Below are 22,992 nucleotides of genomic sequence, written 5' to 3'. Positions count from 1 at the left end.
AATACACGATCAAATTATTCAAGACAAACCAGCATTCACGCTCACAAAAAAACAGTTAGTTGGAGTATAATAGAATACACGTTCAAATTATTCAAGACAAACCAGCATTCACGCTCACAAAAAAACAGTTAGTTGGAGTATAATAGAATACACGTTCAAATTATTCAAGACAAACCAGCATTCACGCTCACAAAAAAACAGTTAGTTGGAGTATAATAGAATACACGTTCAAATTATTCAAGACAAACCAGCATTCACGCTCACAAAAAAACAGTTAGTTGGAGTATAATAGAATACACGATCAAATTATTCAAGACAAACCAGCATTCACGCTCACAAAAAAACAGTTAGTTGGAGTATAATAGAATACACGTTCAAATTATTCAAGACAAACCAGCATTCACGCTCACAAAAAAACAGTTAGTTGGAGTATAATAGAATACACGTTCAAATTATTCAAGACAAACCAGCATTCACGCTCACAAAAAAACAGTTAGTTGGAGTATAATAGAATACACATTCAAATTATTCAAGACAAACCAGCATTCACGCTCACAAAAAAACAGTTAGTTGGAGTATAATAGAATACACGATCAAATTATTCAAGACAAACCAGCATTCACGCTCACAAAAAAACAGTTAGTTGGAGTATAATAGAATACACGTTCAAATTATTCAAGACAAACCAGCATTCACGCTCACAAAAAAACAGTTAGTTGGAGTATAATAGAATACACGTTCAAATTATTCAAGACAAACCAGCATTCACGCTCACAAAAAAACAGTTAGTTGGAGTATAATAGAATACACGATCAAATTATTCAAGACAAACCAGCATTCACGCTCACAAAAAAACAGTTAGTTGGAGTATAATAGAATACACGTTCAAATTATTCAAGACAAACCAGCATTCACGCTCACAAAAAAACAGTTAGTTGGAGTATAATAGAATACACGTTCAAATTATTCAAGACAAACCAGCATTCACGCTCACAAAAAAACAGTTAGTTGGAGTATAATAGAATACACGATCAAATTATTCAAGACAAACCAGCATTCACGCTCACAAAAAAACAGTTAGTTGGAGTATAATAGAATACACGTTCAAATTATTCAAGACAAACCAGCATTCACGCTCACAAAAAAACAGTTAGTTGGAGTATAATAGAATACACGATCAAATTATTCAAGACAAACCAGCATTCACGCTCACAAAAAAACAGTTAGTTGGAGTATAATAGAATACACGATCAAATTATTCAAGACAAACCAGCATTCACGCTCACAAAAAAGAGTTGAAATCGGTGATAGATATACCAAAAGAGCAAATTAAATACTGCTGAATTTCCCATTCTGGTTCACTTTTACTCTTTCGGGCAAACAGTGGAAGCCTGGAGAACTTTAAAAGCGGAGTCTAGCTACTGACAGTTGTGTGAATCCAGCCCAAAGATACTGGCTAAATGGACTAAAGGACAGAAAATGCCAGATAACAAGTGCATAACAGCAAATACAAAAATCTTTGGACACGGAAAGCCTGAATAATCAGTCAGATTAAACTGGGCAAAGATGAAACAAAACAAAAAAAGACTTGAGAGAATCAAGACTTGATGATGGACATACGGCTGAGATAATGGAATGCTTTGCCGGTTATCCCTGTGAGGGATTTAAGAAGGAAAGCACCTAAAGACAGAGTAGGCTACCTAATGTGACCAAGTCTTGGATGGTCTGCATTCAGGTCTTTCCAGTGGAGGAGGATCTATACATGACTAGATACTAACTTTTCATTGTGAAAAGACTGAATTGATATTGCAATAACAGGGTGCACTGAAGAATAAGGGTATTTTAATCATCTGGTCGAGAAGGCGGCAGGGGAGATATAAAAAGGGAAAGGGATGCTGGAATGAGTTCTTGGAATGCACCAGTGAGCGGGACATACACTTAACTCCCCAGGGTTAACAGGTCTCTGGCGGGGGACAGGCCACACCACTCAAGAGACATGTTGGAGAACAAACACCTCTTTGCTAATGTGAATATACACCTCTGGCTACAATGGGAGTGGAAGGAGTTTTCCGCTCACAATGACACAGGAGAGGTTTAGTTACATTCTGTGTAGGAAGTGGAGAAAGCATATATGCAAGGACTTTTAATACAAAAAGTAAGGCTGTACCGAATATTCGTATTTGATTCAATTTGGCCCTGAATAGTGCCCTGAATACATGATTTGTATTTGGCCAAATAGTGATTTAAATTCAAATACAAATAATCTGGGACTCTACTGTGCTAAATCCTACTGAAATAAACATGATCTCCAATTTCACGTTGCTTCTTTTATTATTTATGTTAAAGCTCAATGCTCATTCTTCGTATTCGGTATTTGTAAATATTATTTAAACATTTCTATTCCACTCTATCACCAGCATTCTAGACGGATTATGCCATCAACATACATAATACTCATAGTGTGTGTGTGTGTATATGTATATATATATATACTAGTAAAAAAGGCCCGTTTCCGAAACCAATGAAACGGGCGCTAGCATGTGGTTTTTGTGTGTGTGTGTGTGTGTGAGGGTGCGGTGTGTGTGCAGGTTGTTGATGTGTGTCTTTTTTTGTTTTGTTTTGTTTTTTGCTTGGGGTTGGGGGATGTGCTGTGCTGGCAAAGTGGGTTGGATTGGTGTGTGGTTTTGAGGGTGTGTTTCTGTTGTATTGTGTGTGTGTGGTTTTGTCTGTCAAGGAGGTTTGTGGAGGGGGGTCTTTCTGTTGGTGAAATGTAAATGTGGTTGTAGGGGGGGGTCAGCCTTTGTTGAGTGTTGTTTTTTTTTTCCATGGTTTTTTTTTTGTGTTGTGCTGAGGCAGCAGTGTTGTTTTAGATGGGCGGAAGGTAGAGGAGCACGTTCTTTGTCTGTTGGTATTTTTTGGCCGTTTCAGGGCTGCTGTAGGGGAATGCTGGAAGAGAAATGTGCTGTTGGAAGCAGCGCCATCTTTTTCCATTGGGCTGGGGTTCTGGGCATCCTGGAGGTGGGTGACGGCTTGCCTGAGGACGGGGATGGTTGTTTTAAGTTGGCGGAAGGGAGAAGAGCACGGTCTCGGGCCGTCGGGGGGTGATCTGGTATGTTTGGTCCATTTCAGGCCAGCTGCAGGGGAATGCTGGAACACTTATGCGCTGCAGGAATCAGCGCTGTTTTTTTCCAGGTGCTCGGGGAATCCCCAAGGTGGGAGACAGCTTGCCTGAGGCTGGGGATGGTTGGGCATGTCCTTGGCCGCTTCGGCAAAAGGGGAAGAGGAAGGGGGTGGGGAGTTACCTGCAGCCGCCTGAGAAACCATGTATTCTTTGTTTGTTTTGTATTATTAGTTTGCATTTCTGTTGAAGAAAGAGTGGATGCCTTTTGAATGATGGAGGTGGTGCGTCGGTGTGCGGTCGTTTCGTTAGTTTGGCAGCCAGTCTCCAGCGATTCCTAGGCAGGGAAGGAGTAGGGAAACACGCTCCGCGTGTTTCCCTACTCTTCCCCCTTCCTTGGTCGCTGTTTGCTGTTGGCTGGGTCGCGGGTAATCCTTCCAGCTGGGCCGCAGCTTGTCCTGTTCGCCCACGTCCCAGATGGTGACAGGAACGTTGTTTTCCGGCTCCTCTGACTCCATGTCAAGCGATCCCAAATATAGTCTGTGCTATAGGCCCTCTGGCACTCTTCAGTACTGGCATTAGGCATTTAGGCGTTAGTACTGGCGGCTGCGGGTGGCGAGGGAGTTGATGTGCCCGAGAGGGGGGGGGGGTAGGGGCTTTGGTGATGCGCCGGGGGGAGGGTCTTGGGTGATGCGTCGAGGGGGGGTAGGGGCTTGGGTGCTGCGCCGAGGGGGGGGGGGCACTGAGAGCTGATTGGTAGGCAGGGGGATGAGTAGGGACCTAGCTCGTGGTTTTGAGGGCAGGGACTTGGGTGTTGCGCCGAGGGGGGGCACTGACAGCTGTTTCCCAAGCAGGGAATCAGCTGTCAGTGACATCACTGACGCCAGTGCATTCTAAACTGCCTAGCAGACCACCTCCGTACCAAGGTACCAGGCACATTAGAACGTTGGAGGTGAGAATTATTATATAGGATACCACCTTACTATTTGATAACAATCCTAGGGAATCTCTAACTTTTCTGGTCTGGGAGATAGAGAAATTAGCAAGATACTTGGGATATAAAATTAATAAGAATAAGACTGAAAAAATGTTATTTAACACTGCTAAAAATGAGCTCCCAAAGGACTTCCTATTCTAGAAGGTGCCTCAACGTTTTTAGATTCTTGGGAATTTGCATATCTGTAAACTGGAAGACCTTTATAAGCTAAATTACATCCCATTGGTAGAATCTGTTAAGAACTTGGAGGAGTGACATAATTTAATGCTGACATAGTAGGGTAGGATTGTGGTGTTTAAAATGATGATTCTTCCATGCATTTTGTTTTTATTTATCCAGTTGACTATAGCGATTCCAAAGAATTTCTTTAAGAGTTGTGACATAATGGTGAGGAGGTTCATCTGGAATGGGCATAAAATAAGTCTGAAACACCTGGGTCCCAATATTCAGACCAGGGGACATAGCTGGGCTGTCTAAACCTGGATATTCAATGTCGGTCTGTTTTCGGTGACCAGCATTGAATATCCAGTTTAACTTTGGCCGGTCCAATTTTAACTGGCAATGCTGATATTCAGCACTGAGTGTTGTAAAGTGAGACCAGCCAAAGTAATTCCAGCTATTGTGGTACCAAATATGGCCAACAAACTTGGCCGGTCAGGTATTAAAAATTATTTAGCAGGTTATATCGCATGATAAAACCGGCTATCTTTAAGCTGCTATCCAGCGATAATCAGCATCGGATTGCCGGATAGACGCTTAAGTGTCATTTTAGCGGCCTATCGGGTGGCTATTGCTTGCTCAGGAGGAGGATGGGGTGGGTCCCCCTAGCCTATGGCAATATTTTAAAGACGCAGTGAGAAACGCCAAGGGATCATCATGATACAGCAAAAGACAAACAGATGCACTGGAGAGGGATTTTCTGGAGTCGAACACTGTCTTTCAACCTGGACAGGACCTAGATGTTCTGGATCTGGTGCAGCTTCCACTGCTAGGACATTCTTCAGAAGATGGGGATAATGGGTGGACTCAACCTATATAGTCAGTTGAGACACTTCAGGCCTTTTACTATGGAGTTCCTGGTGACACTTGGGGAGAAGTTACAACAGTTAGGCCTAGAATGATACTCAAGACCTCATCCCTCACAGGAGCCTACAGCAGATGCAAGAACTTATTGCATGTTGTCCTCTTTTTAAAAATATTTTCACATATGAGATTTGCTTATGGGGACAGATATGAAAGCAAAGCTACATAGGGAGATAATCATGATGGAAAAAACTATATTTATAAATCCCTCGGACAAAAAAAAGAAAAAAAAAAAAGGTAACTAGACTATGTAAGGTTGTATATTCCTCCCAATACCAGGCCCGCAACATGGCCCTGCTAGCCCTCAGATTTCCTAGTTTTGCTGTCATCAGCATAATTTTACTTTCTTCCTGCAGCTGCATGTAAGCCGAGTGCAAACTCAGGAGGAACTGAGGCTATGCGGGCCATATATGGCAGACACACACGGATATAACTTTGATGGTGATGAGAGACTGAGGACCTTGCAAAGTCCAAGATGTTCCAACAGAAATGTGTGTTCAGAGAGGAAAGATACCAGGTGTTTCATACTAGTTTGCTACATGGTTTTGGCACGCTGGGAGCACGCTTTACTGATAAGGCATTAGCCAAACGTCACTAACAGGCTCATTTTCGAAAGAGAAGGACGTCCATCTTTTGACAAATTGGAAGATGGATGTCCTTCTCCCAGAGACACCCAAATAGGTACAATCGAAACCCGATTTTGGACGTCTCCAAATGCAGTCCGTCGCAAGGACGTCCAAATTTCAAGGGCGCATGTTGGAGGCGTAGTGAAGGCGGGACTTGGGCGTGCCTAACACTTGGACATCTTTGACTCAATCGAAAAAAGCAAGGACGTCCCTGACGAACACTTAGCCATTTTCACCCAGACGTGTTTTTTTTTTTACAAATAAAGCAACAAAAAGGTGCCCGAAATGACCACTGGAGAGAATCAGGGATGACCTCCCGTTACTCCCCCAGTGGTCACTAACCCCCTCCCACCCTCAAAAAACATCTTTCAAAATATTTCGTGCCAGCCTCAAATGTCATACTCAGGTCCATGACAGCACATGAAGGTCCCAGGAACAGTTTTAGTAGGTAGGTACTGCAGTGTACTTCAGACAGGTGGACCCAGGCCCATACCCTCTCAACCTTGTACATTTGTGGAGTAAACAGCGAGCTCTCCAAAACCCACTGTATCCATATATAGGTGCCCCCCCCTTCACCCGTAAGGTAGTGGTGTACAGTTGTGGGTAGTGGGTTTGGGGGGGGGGGGGTGTTGGGGAGGCTCAGCATACAAGGTAAGGGAGCTATGTTCCTGAGAGCATTTTATGAAGTCCACTGCAGTGCCCCCTAGGGTGCCCGGTTGGTGTCCTGGAATGTCAGGGGGAACAGTGCACTACAAATGCTGGCTCCTCCCACGTCCAAATGGCTTGCAGTTGGACGTTTTTGATATGGATGTCTTTGGTTTTGAAAATCACCTAAAGTCAGAAACGTCCATGTCTAGGGACGTCCAAATTTAAGGATTTGGACGTCTCTAACGGTATTTTCGAAACAAAAGATGGACGTCTATCTTTTTTTGAAAATATGGTTTTCCCCGCCCCTGGATTTGGACGTTTTGCATAGACGTCCAAATCGCAACTTGGACGTTTCTTTCGAAAATGCCCCCCTTGGTGTACATGTGAACACAAGCAGGAGAGGATGATAGAATGGAGGAAATTGCCATTTTTGTATAGTACTATATTGTGTAATGGAAGGAAACAGGAAAATCCATATATGATCATAAGTTATTTTAGGAGAAATCACATGATTTAGGAGAAACGAAACTTATAACAGTATATATACAAAAACTGAGAAAGTTTTTGCTGAGCAGTTTTTGTTATTCAGTCTTTGCGCCTGGGTTTTCTGTGTGACAACCTGCCTCAGAGAGAACAATTATTTTGTATTGGAATAGTGAGATATCAATAAAGATTTTTACTGGTTGCGCCTATACCTAAGTTTGATTGTCTCTCTTATTCCAGCCTCTAGGGCTGAAGTGTTTTCCCCTCTCCAGGGGCAAGGGACAGGAATACACAGGATATAGGTTCAATATAGAGGTCAATCTTTAAATCAAATGAAGAAGTGTGGAAAAAATGATCAGGTAAAGAGTTAAGCATTAAGTTTTGGAAACAGGCATATTAGTATGCACACTTCTGCTCGGCAGTGACAAATTAAAAACAACTACAATATATGCTTTTGATCAGGTTGTATTGGACCCTAGAGGAAAAAGAAAAGCACATGCTCAGTAACAAGGACGCCAAGAAGGGGAGTGTTGTCTATTAGACTGTAAGCTCTTTGAGCAGGGACTGTCTCTCTTTGTTAAATTGTACAGCGCTGCGTAACCCTAGTAGCGCTCTAGAAATGTTAAGTAGTAGTAGAAAGTGTGGTAGTAAGCAGAGTATGAGCACATATGGTGGGAGTGCTCCACGAGGAAGGGTTTTTGGAATGCCAGATACTCCTGATAACCATAGCCGCCGAGAGGAGGGGGCAGGGGGGACAAAATTCCCTGGGCCCGGGCCTCCAAGGGGGACCTGGTGCTGCAGTCCCACCCGCCCTCCGTCGTCGACCGTCTGTACACTGCATTGAAATCGCAGTCTCACCTCCGTGAAAGCAGCACTGCAGGCAGCAGAATGCCTCCCTTTCCTTCCCGTGTCCCGCCCTCGTCTGACGTAACTTCCGCAAGGACACAAGGAGGGAAGGCGGGCCGAAGGGAGGTATTCTGCTGCCTGCAGCGCTGCTTTCACGGAGGTGAGACAGCGATTTCAATGCAGGGGGCCTGGCCTGGTGGCGGACGGAGGGGGGGAGGGAGACCTCGGAGGGGGGGGGAGACCGGCGGTGGCAACGGCGATCTTAGGAGGGGGAGCGGTAGCAACCTCAGGGGGAGTGAGGGGGGAGTGGCAGCGGCGACCTCAGGGGGGGGGGGGAGACGAGGGCGGGCCCCGGGGGCGGCCTTCCCCGGGCCCTGCTCAGTCTCTCGGCAGCCCTGTTGATAACATGGATGCCTGTAATTCCATTACGATTTCTTAAGGCGATATATCAAACCCATTAACCTTTACCTTTCATATTAAAACACCTTGTCATTCATTCTGGCAGCCCTAATAAATCATTGATGACTCAGGCAATCATGGCATTATAAGATTTAAACTTGGGCAACTAGTGTTTGCTTTCCGAGTTCTTATTTTTAGTAAATAAGGATCCTCTACACTTATCCAATGTCCTCAAACTGTTAATGTTTATGCCTCCACCACCTATCCTGGGAGGATCCGATGTATTTACCACCCTTTCTGTGAATGGAATATTTCCTGACACTGCTCTTCAGTCTACAAACTTGGAGCCTCATATGACAACCTCTTATACTAGAACTGAAATAGGCTTGCTTTCAGGTATTTGAACACCTCTATCATATTCTCCTGGTAGTCTTCTGATTTTTAGATTTCAAAAGCCCATTTCATAGGGTTTCTGATGCAGGCTCCATGCCATTTTGGTAGCCCTTCTCTAGACTGCCTCTTGTCTATACCCTTCCAGAAGTAAGGTCTCCAGGACCAGTTGGTATTTAAGGTAAGGTTTAAGAACCTCTACAATGGCATAATCACCTCTTTTTTTTCTACCAGTAATACCCTTTCTTATGACCCTATTATGTTGTTTCTCTACCCTGAAATCAGCAGATATGACCTAAAGGGCTTCCTCCTGTTTTGTAAACATCAGCGTCTCATACTTTGTATACTGCTTCTTTGGATTTCAGTGCCCAAAATGCACAACATTGCATTTTTCCAGTATTAAAACTTAGTTACCAAGCAGTTGACTATTCAAGCTTTCTTCATGTTTTCTTATAAAACAGAGCAATGAAATCTACCTACGTTCTTACCAATAGAAGTACACAGTTAGGGTACCTCATATACAATAGGAACTACCACCAACACTTTTGGACAGGGCTTAATTTGTAGAGGGAAAAAAAAAAAGAGTGGAACTGGGGGATGGGGTGGGTGGACCAGAGGAAGAAACAACAGGGGAAGAGAGGCTGGATTACAGAGCAGAGTGTCTTCTCTCTGCCCTGCTTGAGGCTCACCCCCTACCCTCCTCTTCCCTGCAAGCTGTCTGAAATGGAGGGGATAGCCATAGCAGCCATCTCTGTGAGTGCCAATGTATGCTGACTACCCAGTATTGGGCAACTCCTTCACTGTAACCAGAGAGGGGTTATTTGTATTGTCTATGGCACCCTAATCATTTTGAAATGTTGGTGCATACGGCTGAATCAGAACTCCTCTGCCACTCTCGAGTCTGAAAAGCATTCCAGGCTGCTCTTCCACAAATTAAGTCCTGCCTTTAGGGATTCAAGTAGTTGCAGAGGCCAAAACGGTGCATTTTCAACTCTCCCTTGACCTTCAACTCGAGTGTAATGGCCTTAGCTTTTACTGGAACAAAATCAGAATAAGAGGTCTTCAAAGAACTAACATGTATGATTAGAGATCATGGTATGAAATTCCTGAAGTTCTGGAAAAATAATGAATACTGGTAAAGACAGGGATCAGGTTACCCACATTTGTGACGACAGTGAAATGCTCTGCTTAGAGAAAACAGCTATGTTAGAACAGTGAAAATTCGTAAGGCATTTAAGACAGAGCAGACTAACAATCTAGAAATAAGTATACAATCAAAACTAATGCCACTGCTATTTATAATTGAAAACCCAACATATGGCTCAGTGGCAGTTTTTGTCTCTAGCACCCTCATGGCCTTGTTTACTAAGCTACGCTGTAGGCATGCTATTGTTTTTCGAGCACACTAATGCTAGAGCATTAGTGCGCACTAAAAACGGTAGCGCCTTGGTAAACAAGGCCCTCAGTGTGGCTTGTTTGTAATGCAGAAATTTTAAAGCAGCACTTAATAAAACTGTGCTACATTTAGAAAATTGAGTATTTCCTTGTCTTGATTCACTGGGTGACCAAAATTGAGCGCCACAGATTTATCAAGCCAATGACGGCATTCATACAACTGTTGATTTGAATGAATTTGGTATAGTCGAACACAGAAACACAATTTTGTTTCCACTTACCATGGTCATGTGACAGTTGGCGTCGAAGTAAAGGGACTGGAGAAGTGGGACTGGGAGGAACAGTTGTAATAGTTGGTGCTCGGGATGCAGATGTGGAAATGACAGCAGAAGCAGGAATGTGGGCAATCTCATGGTCAATGCTAGGACTAGCTGGCTCATCTGTGAAGAAGAAAATAAGCAGCAGGTTAAGATGTTAAAAAGCCTGGGATAACAAAAACAAAAAACATCCACAAAGCTGGAATTGTGTCAGTAATTAGAGGTTATAAGAATTTAAACATTCAAAGTCAAATATTAAGGGATCACTTTGTTTTATGCACACTGCAAGCACAGAAGGGTTGTGTGCAGAAATATGAACCAGAAGCAGATAACAGGACACTTCATTAACAATATTAAACATGCAGCATAACTTAATTTACAAATTCTCATACAGCCACAGCAGAATCAACTTATTTGAAAACAAAGTTTGAAATACTAGGGTTGAAGCAGGGAGCAGGGTTCCAGTGGCTGTACTGGTCCTAGAGAAAATGGAAATCTTAGGAAGTTGTGACATTTTATTGGACCAACACAAAGTTCTTGTAGTGTACAAGTCTTTGAGACTACATCAGTCCCTTCTTCAAGGATCTATAAATCAGGGAGAAGCAGCCTAATGGTTAAAGCAGCAGGTTCAGAACCAGGGAAGCAAGGGTTCAAAATCCCACTGGGGCCCCTTGTGATTTTGGGTAAGTCACTTAATCCTCCAGTGCCTCAAGTACAAATTGTGAAGCCTCCAGAGACAAATACTTACTGTATATGAGTCTAAGTCACTTTGAGCTACAACTAAAGGCATGAGCCAGAGTCAAATCCAAATAAATAATACAATGTTAAAAATTCCCTGAACTCTGCGGCCCTTTTACTTAACTGCATTAAAGGGCCCTTTTACAAAGTGGCTTGCTAAAAAGGAAGTACTGCCGGGTTACCGCAGCAGCCCTGCAGGAATTCCCACCCCCAGTGAGCAGTCATATTCGGCACTACAAAAATATATTTATTTTTGTAGCACTGGTGTGTACACAGCGGTAATCGGGCAGTGCCACATGCTGCCCAGTTACCACCAGGTTAGTGCGGGATCCCCTATTGCCACCTTAATGAGCAGCAGTAAGGATTCCCCCCGAAATGGCCATGCGGCAAGTGCTTTACTTGCCGCATGGCCATTTAATTAAAAAAAAAAAAGACTTACCTTTTACCCACTGCAGTAAAGGGGGGCCCTAAGTGCTAATACATGCTTAACGTGGAAAAAAGGCTTACCACAATGCATTAAAGCATTTTGCAATAATTTGTCTGTCAGCGCACGCAAATCACATGTCTTTTTCTTTGTTATTTTTTTCAGGAGGGGTCATGTCATGGGCTTAGGAGGCGTCAAGTGCTCACATGTCAAGATTTTTGTAGGCCTTGTACGCTAATGGAAAAATTAGTGCAGGATCTGCAAAAATAAAGAAAAAAAAGCTCTATTTGTGGGCCAGGTTAGAAATGGGCTTAATGTGTAGGAAAAAAATTCCTCGTTAAAATGTGCTAAGCCCATTTCACAGTGCTTTTTAGTAAAATTTTGGAAGCCAGGGATAAAAAAAAATTCAACTTTATGGGCTTTATACCCCCCCCCCCCCCAGTTCAGTTTAAATTTTTGCCTCTCTTTGCTCCCTGCTCCTCTCCCCCCCTCCCAAGTTTTCTCTATTTCCTACCACATCTTCCTCCCAGTTACTCTAGCTTCTTTCCCTCCCTTCCACACTTTTTTATCCTCTTTCCTGCGTCATTCTGAACTGTCAACCTCTCTCCCCTCCTTGTTGACCCCCCGTTGTCCTAACATGCTTGCAGTTATCTTTACTCAAGCCTGCGCTAGCACTTGCTTCTCTTCTGACCAGCGGCAGCAGATCCTCTCAGGCCCAGGCATCTAATTTTAAGGGTCCACGCAACCCAGTGCCTCCGATCTTTCCACACATGCGTACTTCATTTGTATGGTTACTGGAAATAGTTCACTGGGAACATCATGACAATTTATATGGCTGTTGTTCTAAGTATCAAGCTGGGAACAGAAGCAAATGAGCTCAGAGAGTACACAATCACTGTAATAAAACGACAAAGGTCCGATTCATTTGTTTCCTTTTCAATATTCAATCACAATACATGTTATTTATTGAAAGTTGAAAATGATTCCATTCTGCTTTTTAACCTTTATAAAAGATGGCCCATAAGAAATACAAATTATTAGCAGTTCAAGACTCTGCACTAATATCACTAGTTCTAATCATATATATATATATATATATATATATATATTTGTGCCCACACACACTATTGCCCTAGACTGACCTGTTATACATTCAATACTGAGAAACATACTTTAAAATACATAAATCCTTTAAAAAAAAAAAAGTTACCAAGAAAACCCCTCTAAGAATCTGGTGAAAAAGAAATATTTGAAGTTATAGAGGAAATGTTAGCACCACTACCTACCAGCTGTATCAGCAATTAACTGCTCGTATAAGTCATGGCAGTCCATACATAACCAACATCTCCCTGGTTCTAGAGCCACAAGGGTCATCCTGCATTTTCCCAGACGTGCCTGAGCATCTCCATGCGTTTTGATACACTGACTGAAATGATCTCCTAAATGTCCCCACTGTTAAACATCGGATTATAAAAACACAGAGGCGCCGAGGAGAGAGAGGGTGAGCATCTTACTTTCTAGGTACTGTGAATTTAGCACACAAAGCTTCTCAAAAGCCTATTGAAATTTGTGAACGCTCACAAACGGCGCTTTATCCTCTGCTTGTGTTGTCTTAACTGTGTGTGCTGCTGCTGGCTGCTGCCTTTCAAATGATTTAGTTATAGCTCTGTTCAAAACAGACCAAGCTGACCATTACTTGCACTATTAAATTCTTGTGACACCGTCACAAATCATTTATATGGCCAACGTATTTTCTCTCTCTAAATAAATAAACCAAAAGGCTGCCCTGTTATCATTCAAAAAAAGTGATAATATTTGAATGACAAAATCTCTACCAGGATTAGGAATTGTCTCAAATTAAAAAAAAAAAAAATCCTTCCAGCAGAGACATTCCTGCAGGATAATTTCATCACAGTGAAATTGTTAATACAGCCTTACGGCATTTAATACTTTAAAAAGCTGTAATGGCAGCAACAGTCACCTATTCCAGATTCAGAACATGACAGTCCAATGATCCCAATGCAATTTAATACTGAAAATGCATTTCTTTCCTGTACCTTAACTGCTCTTTTTCAAAAAGAAAATACTCAAAACAGTACTACAATAATCTGCTTTACAGGATATGCACATTTTTTTAAACAAACACTTTTTACATTCCCTTCTGTGGACTGGGACTGCTTAGCCTACAATTACTCCAGCGCCGGAGTGTTCAGCCCTGGTACAATTGTCTCTTTTGTAATGTGAAACAAGGATTTCTATAAATAAATCCACTCAGGCTCCAAAGCTGCAGTTCCAGTGACTCCAGCTGCTGCTGCATGATCATCCATTCTCCATTACACTCTTCTCTGTGTACCACTCACCGAAAGGGCAAAAATAACCAAGTCAACTAGCTTTAGTCATAACACAGGTGTAGTAGCATCATGGATGGCCCATGTATAGATTATACAGTACACAGTATTTAATCAAGGATCTAAATGGATATCCTGCCCAATGATTTAAAAAAAAGTGCTACTATATGTATCCAGAATAAAGCTCATTTTAGCATGAAAATGCCAAAGGCGACCGGCCCTGTACAATCTCTGCTCTGTGCATATCCAAAAGTTGTTTAACCAGAATTTAGCTCCATTGGCCTATTCTACCAGTAAAACCATTGAAATTAAGCACTATTTAATTTTACATATGCCTCTTGAATTAAATGATAGATATTTGGTCGGGACAGCTGTGAAATAGCATTTTTGCCGTTTGTAAAATTTTTTAATTCTGTTTCCAACCATGGTATAATATTTTAACAAAAGGAACCAGAAGAATAATACGGTGTTTTCGCTGCCACAAACTTAATGTGCGGTGATTGCTACCACTGTTAATGTTGCACAATAGGAACTATAGTGGACAGAGCCCTACTGAGGGCTGTGCGAATGATGCAACCACACAGGGCTCAAGGGAGGTGAAAGAGCCAAAACTGCTCTCTGCCCATTGCTACTTCTTCTTGGCTGCGGAACAGTGGGTAGGGAGGGGCCATCAGAGGGGTATGTTTCTGGCTAGGACTCTGTCCTGGTAGTGGGCAAGGACAAGTAGGGATAGCAAGTCACATACTGGAGCCTACTTACTAAGCTGCATTTGCTGATAACTATTAATGTGTGCTGCCACACTTAGATGGTATGTTGTTCTACTTAATATAATCCAAACTTAAAGGGTCATGGATTTGATATATTGCCTTTCTGTGGTACAAAAAAAAAAGTTTATATTATATTATATGCAGGATATAAGGGAAAAAGGGGGGGAGGCTTTGGGGAGGGAAGGGGGGTAGGGAACAGGGAGGGGAGGGGGAGTAGTTTAGGGGGGGAAATACTAATATCAATAAAAAGACAAAATGTGAAGATATGCCAATTGCTGTTATGGAACTTGCTTATGTAATGTGAAATGTTACAGCTGAATATGTTCACTTAATAAAAATGATTGAAATATATTATATGCAGGTACTTTTTCTGTCCCTGGCTCACAGTTTAAGTTCTGTACCTGGGGGCAATGGAGAGTTAGGTGACTTGCCCAGGGTCACAAAGAGCTGAAGTGCAACTTGAACCCACTTCCTCTGGTTCTCAGCCTACAGTGCTAACCATTAGGCTACTTCATGCAGCCAGCTTTAAAGATTCTATTAAGGTGGCTATCTTCCCTGATGCAGAACTTGCAAAACCTGATTGATGTCATTATCCCGGATTTTCTGAAGCTGCGTTATCTTTTTAAATTATTAATAAATTGAGTTGATTGAAGAGTTTCATTTTACATTTAAATGTTGAATGGACTTATGCAAAATTTGGGACCAATGAAAATTTATGGTGACAACTATATAGATCTTAATGCAAAATTGAATTACTAGGGTCTTCACCTCCTGATGGTCCACAAAAAAAAATTGTTTTTCTTGAGCTTAAAGTCACGTTGGGTTTCCTTATGATAAATCTAACTGCTGCTCTAAATAGTTAATGTACAAAGGGGCATGGAATGTATGGCGAAATGGTTGGGGGGGGGGGGGGGGGGAGAGAAAGGACCTGCATTCCTGTTAACGTGGAGGTAGTTACCAGGAATTAATGTAACATGGCAGACGATTCAGCGCAATTACTACCACCCAAATCGGTGTAGCTAACTGCACTGCGTTGTCTGTAGTGCAGCTATGCAGGGTAATAGTACCTCTGTATTAACTGAATGGGACAGCGTTAATGTAAAGGTAACATAGTAACATAATAGATGACGGCAGAAAAAGACTTGCACGGTCCATCCAGTCTGCCCAAGATAAACTCATATGTGCTACTTTTTGTGTATACCTTACCTGATTTGTATCTGCCATTTTCAGGGCACAGACCGTAGACGTCTTGCCCAGCACTAGCCCCGCCTCCCAATCTCGGCTAAGCTTCTGAGAATCCATTCCTTCTGAACAGGATTCCTTTATGTTTATCCCACGCATGTTTGAATTCCGTTACCGTTTTCATCTCCACCACCTCCCGCAGGAGGGCATTCCAAGTATCCACCACTCTCTCCGTGAAAAAATACTTCCTGACATTTTTCTTGAGTCTGCCCCCCTTCAATCTCATTTCATGTCCTCTAGTTCTACCGCCTTTCCAATCTCCGGAAAAGGTTCATTTGCGGATTAATACCTTTCAAATATTTGAACATCTGTATCATATCACCCGTTACTCCTTTCCTCCAGGGTATTCATGTTCAGGTCAGCAAGTCTCTCCTCATGCATCCTGTAACGCAAATCCCATACCATTCTCGTAGCTTTTCTTTGCACCGCTTCAATTCTTTTTACATCCTTAGCAAGATACGGCCTCCAAAACTGAACACAATACTTCTATTGCGTATTAATTTTGGCATCCAGCAAGCAAGGCTTGGGGGAAGATTTCAAACCCCGATTATGTAATCTATTGCATAACAAACCAGCTATGAAACAGTGCTAACCCCAGCTCAGATCACAAGTTACCTTTATTGCATTGTCACTAAAATTACAGAAGACCTGTGGATGTGAAAATGGACGAGTAGGCAGGAGGAAAGAAGTGAGAGAATGGCAGATAACTCAGCAAAAAGGCTATATCATGCTGCTTTAATTTGATAGCCAGAATTAATTTCTATTCTTCTTTAATTAAAGCCAAAAAACTGTTTGGGACTTTGAAAAGCTATTAGAAGTCCCTTATGTAAAACACTTTACTGACTGGAGAGTACCAGATTTGAATGTTTGCTGTATTTCTATATAGAAAATTGCTATGATAAGGGAGCGATTCGATAGTGGCAATTATGTACAATCAAACTAATACAACACAGCGGTGCTAGACCAATTGCTAAAGGTTTGATAGAATCTCATGAGCTTATCACTTAAGAGATAAGACAAACTTTGTAAATTAGAAGACTTGTAGTGTCAATTATTATTATTATTAGCATTTGTATAGCGCTACCAGACGCACGCAACGCTGAACACCTGATACAAAGAGACAGTCCCTGCTCAAAAGAGCTTACAATCTAAATAATACAGACAGACAAGACAGTTACGGGTGAGGGAAGTAATGGGTGAGAAGGGAGGAAGGGACAAGGGAAGGGCAATTGTGGCTAGGAGCTAAAAGCAGCAGTGAAAAGGTGGGTTTTCAGCATAGATTTCAAAACAGGTAGAGATGGAGCTAAACGTATAGGTGCAGGAAGTCTATTCCAGACATAAGGTGCTGCGAGAGAAAAGGAGCGAAGCCTGGAGTTAGCAGTGGAGGAGAAGGAGGACGACAAGAGAGATGGACCAAGGTTAAACTAAGGACGCAGTTTGATTAAAAATGTTTTAATCGCAATTAAAGCCGGGGCATTGCCAGGGGTCCATGGGGGCGGGGCAGAGGGATGGACTGGGGAGAGGGTACAGCCTTTCTTGCCCACACACCCAGTCTCAGAAACCCACAACCAAAACAGCCCCCTTCCTCACTGTGCTGCTTCAGGAGTGAGGACATCAGCAGGGTGCCTCCAACCACTGATGCTGGAACTCACCAAGCACGTGTCAGCGGCTGGAGGCACCCCACTGACTTTCTCACACCTGAGACAGTACGAGGAAGAAGGGGGTCACTCAGGCAGATTTCTTCTCTTGGCGGGGCTTCAGCTACCCCACCAGCCACTGTACAGGTACTGCAGCTCTGGAGGGGACCTAAGTCCATTTTCTCGCTCTCTCTCATGGCCCCCTATGCCCTCACCCATTCTCTCTCTCTCATGTGCCCCCCTGTGCCTTCACCCAATCTTTCTGTCATGTGCCCCCCTGTGCCTTCACTCATTCTCCCGTGTGCTCCCCTATGCCTTCACCCGTTCTCACTCTCATATGGCCCCCTGTGCCTTCACCCATTCGTTGTCATGTGCCCCCGTGCCTTCTGTGCACCTGTGCCTTCACCCATTCTTTCTCTCGTGCCCCCCAGTGCCTTTACCCATTCTGTCATGTGCCCCCCTGTGCCTTCACCCATTCTGTCATGTGCCCCCCCTGTGCCTTCACCCATTCTCTCTCGTGCCCCCTGTGCCTTCACCCATTCTGTCATGTGCCCCCCTGTGCCTTCACCCAATCTTTGTCATGTGCTCCCCTGTGCCTTCACCCAATCTTTCTGTCATGTGCTCCCCTGTGCCTTCACCCATTCTTTCTTTCATGTGCCCCCTGTGCCTTCTGTGCCCCCGTGCCTTCACCCATTCTTTTTCTCATGTGCCGCCCCGTGCCTTCACCCATTCTCTCTTTCATGCACCCCCCCATGCCTTCACCCATTCTCTCTCTCTCATGTGCCCCTCCCCCACTCATTCTCTATCTCATGTGCTCCCCTGTGCCTTCAACCATTCACTTTCTCTTGCCTTCAACCCATTCTCTCGCTCTCAAATGTGCCTCCCATCCCCTTCCATGGTTCTCTCTCAGTGCCCTCCCCCGCCCACCCAATCAGTCCAGCATGTCTCCCTCCCCTCCTAGTTTACCTTTTCTTTTTCAGTAAGTTTTCATCCTGCAGCTGCACTGAAACACTGCCTTGGCCTGCACTGGGCCTTTTGAAAACAGGAAGTTGCCTCAGAAGAGGGTGAGATGGATCAGACAGAGGGAAAGGGCCTGTTGCAGGCCGAGGCAGTGTTTCAATGGCTGCTGCTGCAGGACGAAGACTTACAGAAAAAGAAAATGTAAACTGGGAGGGGACGGGAGAGAGAGATGCCGGACTGATCATGCATGCTTGTGGTATGTGAGGGAGGGCACTAAATTATTAATCCAATTAAATTTTTTTATCGAGGGGGTCACGTGATGCTCTGAACGGAGAAGACGTGATTCTGTGAGGCCCCTGCTCGAATAAAACATCTACTTACCTGTAAAACCTGCAAGGAGACGCTTTTAAAACATCTTGCCTGATAGAAGAGAGTACATGGAAAAATATCTGGGCACGCCAGCGACTAATATGGCAAGTAGAAACGCAAAAAAAGAAAAAGACAAAGCGAAAGCTGTGTGCACTGGAGGAGAGGGCCCGACGCAAAATGGCAGCGTGCAGTTCACAGAAGAACAGCTGAGACAACTAACAGAGGCGGTCGGAGCAGCATTGGCGCCGAAATTAGAAAAATTAAGTGAACGTAGTGCGGAATTCGAAGCGCTGCTTACAGACACAGTAAGAAGAACAACTGAACTAGAGACATGAGTATCTGCAGCGGAGGATGAGATAGGCCCCGCCACGAGGAAAGTACGCGTGCTTGAAGACACAGTACAGGCGCTAACAGCAAAACTTGATGATATTGAAAACAGATCGCGGCGTGGAAATTTAAGGCTGGTGGGACTGCCGGAATCTGTGAGTGATCGTGTGCTTGCCTCTGTATTGGAAACATGGCTGGCAGCAGAATTTGCATTATCGGATCACGCCGGGAAAATCTGTTTAGAAAGGGCACACAGAATTGGAAGATTCCAAGATGGCCGCCGGACGCCCCGCACAGTAATCATCAAGGTACATAATTATGTGCACAAAACTGAAATCTTGAGAGGATACCGCTTAAAGCGTAATGAAGTGCGCTATGATGGTCATCAAATTAGAATATTTCAGGACTACTCTGCTGCGCTACAGGAGAAGAGGAAAAAATTCACACCTATTTGCCAGCAACTACATGACCAACATGTTCCATTTATGTTATTATATCCAGCATTGCTAAAGATTAAATTCGAGGGAACATGGAAGCAGTTTGGAAATCCTACTGACGCGCAACAATGTGTACAAACACTAATAGAGAACAGATCAAATATAGAGCAAGAGGAAGGGGGCGTCTGATACCTCTATAAAAGAATAGAAGTGATGGTTAAAAAGTTATGGTAAGATGTTGTTAACATATATAATGTAAAACTGCAGGTGAAATTGTTAATTGTAAGAGCAGGGGCCCGGGGACACTGAAAACCCCCAGAGCCTATCCTTGTGTGATGGGCGGGGCACTAGGGAAGATACAGGGAAGGGTAGAAGAGAAGGGCGGAGGGAGGGGGGAAGGGAATAGTGGGGAGGGGGGGAAGACTGAAAGAAGGGAGAAGTTTGAGATCCAGGATCTAGAAAGAACATATAGGCAGTGGCATAGAACAAGAGAACATGCCGCTCAAATCCATAAGAGAGAATGCTTGGAGGTGGTAGCAACCCGAAGGGGGAGGCTGGGCTCCCGGAGGGATGTTGGAATGGATTTAACTGTAAGGAAAGTTATAAAGCATAAATATGGGTAGGGGGACAAACCCCGGGATACGAATAGCCTCCTGGAATGTAGGAGGAATCACGTCCCCGATAAAAAGAACAAAGATATTAGATACTCTGAAGAGACAGAGGGTAGATATAGCCTGTATACAAGAGACCCGTTTGCCAACAGGGGAACAAGATAAGCTTAAGAGACACTGGGTAGGAGAAATTTTTGGATCCCCTTCTAGGGGTAGAAGAGGGGGAGTAGTAATTTTGCTACATAAAAACCTAAAGGCTAAAGCTAAAATGCTATTTGCAGACACAGAAGGCCACTATGTGGGGATAAGCCTGAATCTGCAGGGACAGACACGTACACTGGTGGCGGTTTATGCCCCACAAACAGGGGGGAAAAAATTTTATAGCCAAATAATGGCGGAGTGCCAGAGACACGGAAAAGACCCTATAATAATGGCGGGAGACATGAACCAAGTAATGGACATTCAGTTGGATAGGTCAAAAATCAGAGATGGGAGAGCAACAGATGAGATCACGTTACTGGCAGGGTTTTGTGATTCGCTGGGTTTGGTGGACCCGTGGAGGCTTTTGCATGAGGAGGAGCGTGATTACACGCACACATCGCGGGCCCACCGAACCCAATCGCGAATAGACTATATTTTGGTGACACAGGATGTGATCCCCCAGATTCGTGAAGCAGAAATAGGGGTAGAGGGAGTGTCAGATCATGCACTAATATGGGTGGATCTGGAGATGCAGCCATATTACCAAGAGCGGAGAGGGTGGCGCTTCCCGGCCTACCTGTTCACCGCGCCTGATTTCAAATCCTTTCTAATAGGCAAATGGGAGGACTTTGCAGCAAATAATATACAACATGAGGAAGACCCTGGCCTATTTTGGTCGACTGCAAAGGCGGTGATTAGGGGAGACGTGATAGCCTACACTAGTCTCAGAAATCGAAAAATAGCGCAAAAAATTATAGTATTAGAAAGGCGGGTTAGGCTCCTGAGAAGACAATATAGCAGGGATTCCCAACAGGGGTCTTTTGAGAATCTGATGAATGCAAGAACAGAATTAAATAGTTTACTCCATGAACGAACCATGAGATCCTCAATAATGCGGAAATATGCTTTAAAGAGATATGGGGATAGACCTGGGGGAATGCTGGCACGCATGGTAAAAGGAGCCCGTAAACCACATTATATAACACGAATCCGTGGGAGGGCGGGGGTGATAGCCACCCACCCAGCAGACATTGCAGAAGTGTTTAGGAAACATTTTGAAGAATTATATAAAGGAGCATCTGAAAGAGATGTGACAGAGAAAATTCGGGAGTACTTGCTAAAATCCAAAATGCCAAAGTTTACAGAGGCACAACTACAAGAAATAAATCTACCTTTAAAAGCAAAAGAGGTGGGGGTGGCGATACAGAAGTTAAAATTACACTCTGCGCCCGGCCCAGATGGATTCTCTAGCGAATTTTATAAGATCCTAAAAGATCAAGTAGTGGGGCCCTTGATAAATCTCTATGAAGAGGCTGTAGAAGACGGCAGATTCCCTAGATATACCAATGAGGCAATGATTAGCTTAATACCAAAACCAGGGAGAGACCTATTAGACCCAGCCTCGTATAGACCCATATCGCTCATCAACATAGATGTCAAGATCCTATCACGGGTTCTTGCGGAGCGCTTGGCGCTGATATTGCCGTCTATAGTGGGGGCGGAGCAAGTGGGATTTGTCCGTGGAAGACAATCCGTGATGAATGTGCGACGATTAGTGGCGGCCTTAACTGAAGCTCCCACCAGAGCGCCTTTGAGCTTGGTGATAAGCTTGGATGCAGAGCGCGCCTTTGACAGGGTGCTATGGTCTTTCATGTGGGAGACACTAAACTGGATAGGCTTGAAGGGATGGTTTATACATGCAGTGCAGATACTTTATACAGACCCAATAGCATGCCTGTTGGTAAATGGGGTGAAAACACAAGGATTTAAGATAGAAAGAGGCACGAGGCAGGGATGCCCGCTGTCCCCCTTGCTGTTTGTGATAACACTAGAACCCTTGATAAATGCAATAAGAGAACATTCGGGTATCCTTGGAATAGAGGTGGGAAAAGAGGTACTGAAAATATTAGCCTATGCAGATGATCTGTTGCTATTAGTAGATAAGCCACAAACATCGGTAAGACATTTGCTAATAGAAATAAAAAGATATGGCGAAATATCGGGATTTAAACTAAATTATAGCAAGTCTCTGGCACTCCCAATATCAGAAACCACAAGGGTGCAATGGAAGGGCTCGTTTCCGTTTGAGTGGGCCGCAGAGAGATTAAAATATCTGGGAGTTACAATACCAATTCAGTTAGATAAGATATATGATGAAAATGTGTCTCCCCTGTTGGCGGATACGGCGCGGATGCTGGGTTTGTGGGGGTCGTGCCCGTTGTCTCTTACGGGGCGAATAGCACTTTATAACATGGTGGTGGTGCCCAAATGGCTTTATAAATTTCAAATGTTGCCTATATACTTGGGAAGGCGGGAAGAGAGGAAATTACAGGCTGTGTTAAGGAAGTTTTTCTGGAACAATAGACGCCCCCGGCTGGCTTTAAACATTATGTATAAACCAAAGGCACATGGAGGAATGGGACTGCTTAATTTAAGATATCTCACTGTGGCATGTGCCATGCGTCATGCGAGAGACTGGCTGGTAGGAAGCCAACACTTTACAAATGTACAGCTTGAGAACTCCATGTATCCTAATGTACACCCCAGCTGGCTATTACACACAACTGGAACAAAGCCTGGCAGCCGCCCAAAGAAAAACCTGTTTGTTAACTCACTTCGGGCAATGTGG

The 22,992-nt window shown here is 43.7% G+C and overlaps 1 protein-coding gene across 1 annotated transcript in view; it reads right to left on the bottom strand.

Moving 5' to 3' along the window:
* The window catches only part of ARHGAP21 (Rho GTPase activating protein 21), a 546,622-nt gene that overhangs the window by 66,362 nt on the left and 457,268 nt on the right, over nucleotides 1-22,992 (bottom strand). Inside the window, 1 exon segment of the mRNA XM_030199291.1 lies at nucleotides 10,267-10,425. Within this exon segment, the coding sequence (XP_030055151.1) occupies nucleotides 10,267-10,425 (159 nt within the window).

This window comes from Microcaecilia unicolor, chromosome 1 (genome assembly GCF_901765095.1).
Source record: "Microcaecilia unicolor chromosome 1, aMicUni1.1, whole genome shotgun sequence".
Taxonomy (NCBI): Eukaryota; Metazoa; Chordata; class Amphibia; order Gymnophiona; family Siphonopidae; genus Microcaecilia; species Microcaecilia unicolor.
The sequence above is the reverse complement of the archived record's forward strand: the minus strand, read 5'-3'. Positions and strand labels throughout refer to the sequence as shown.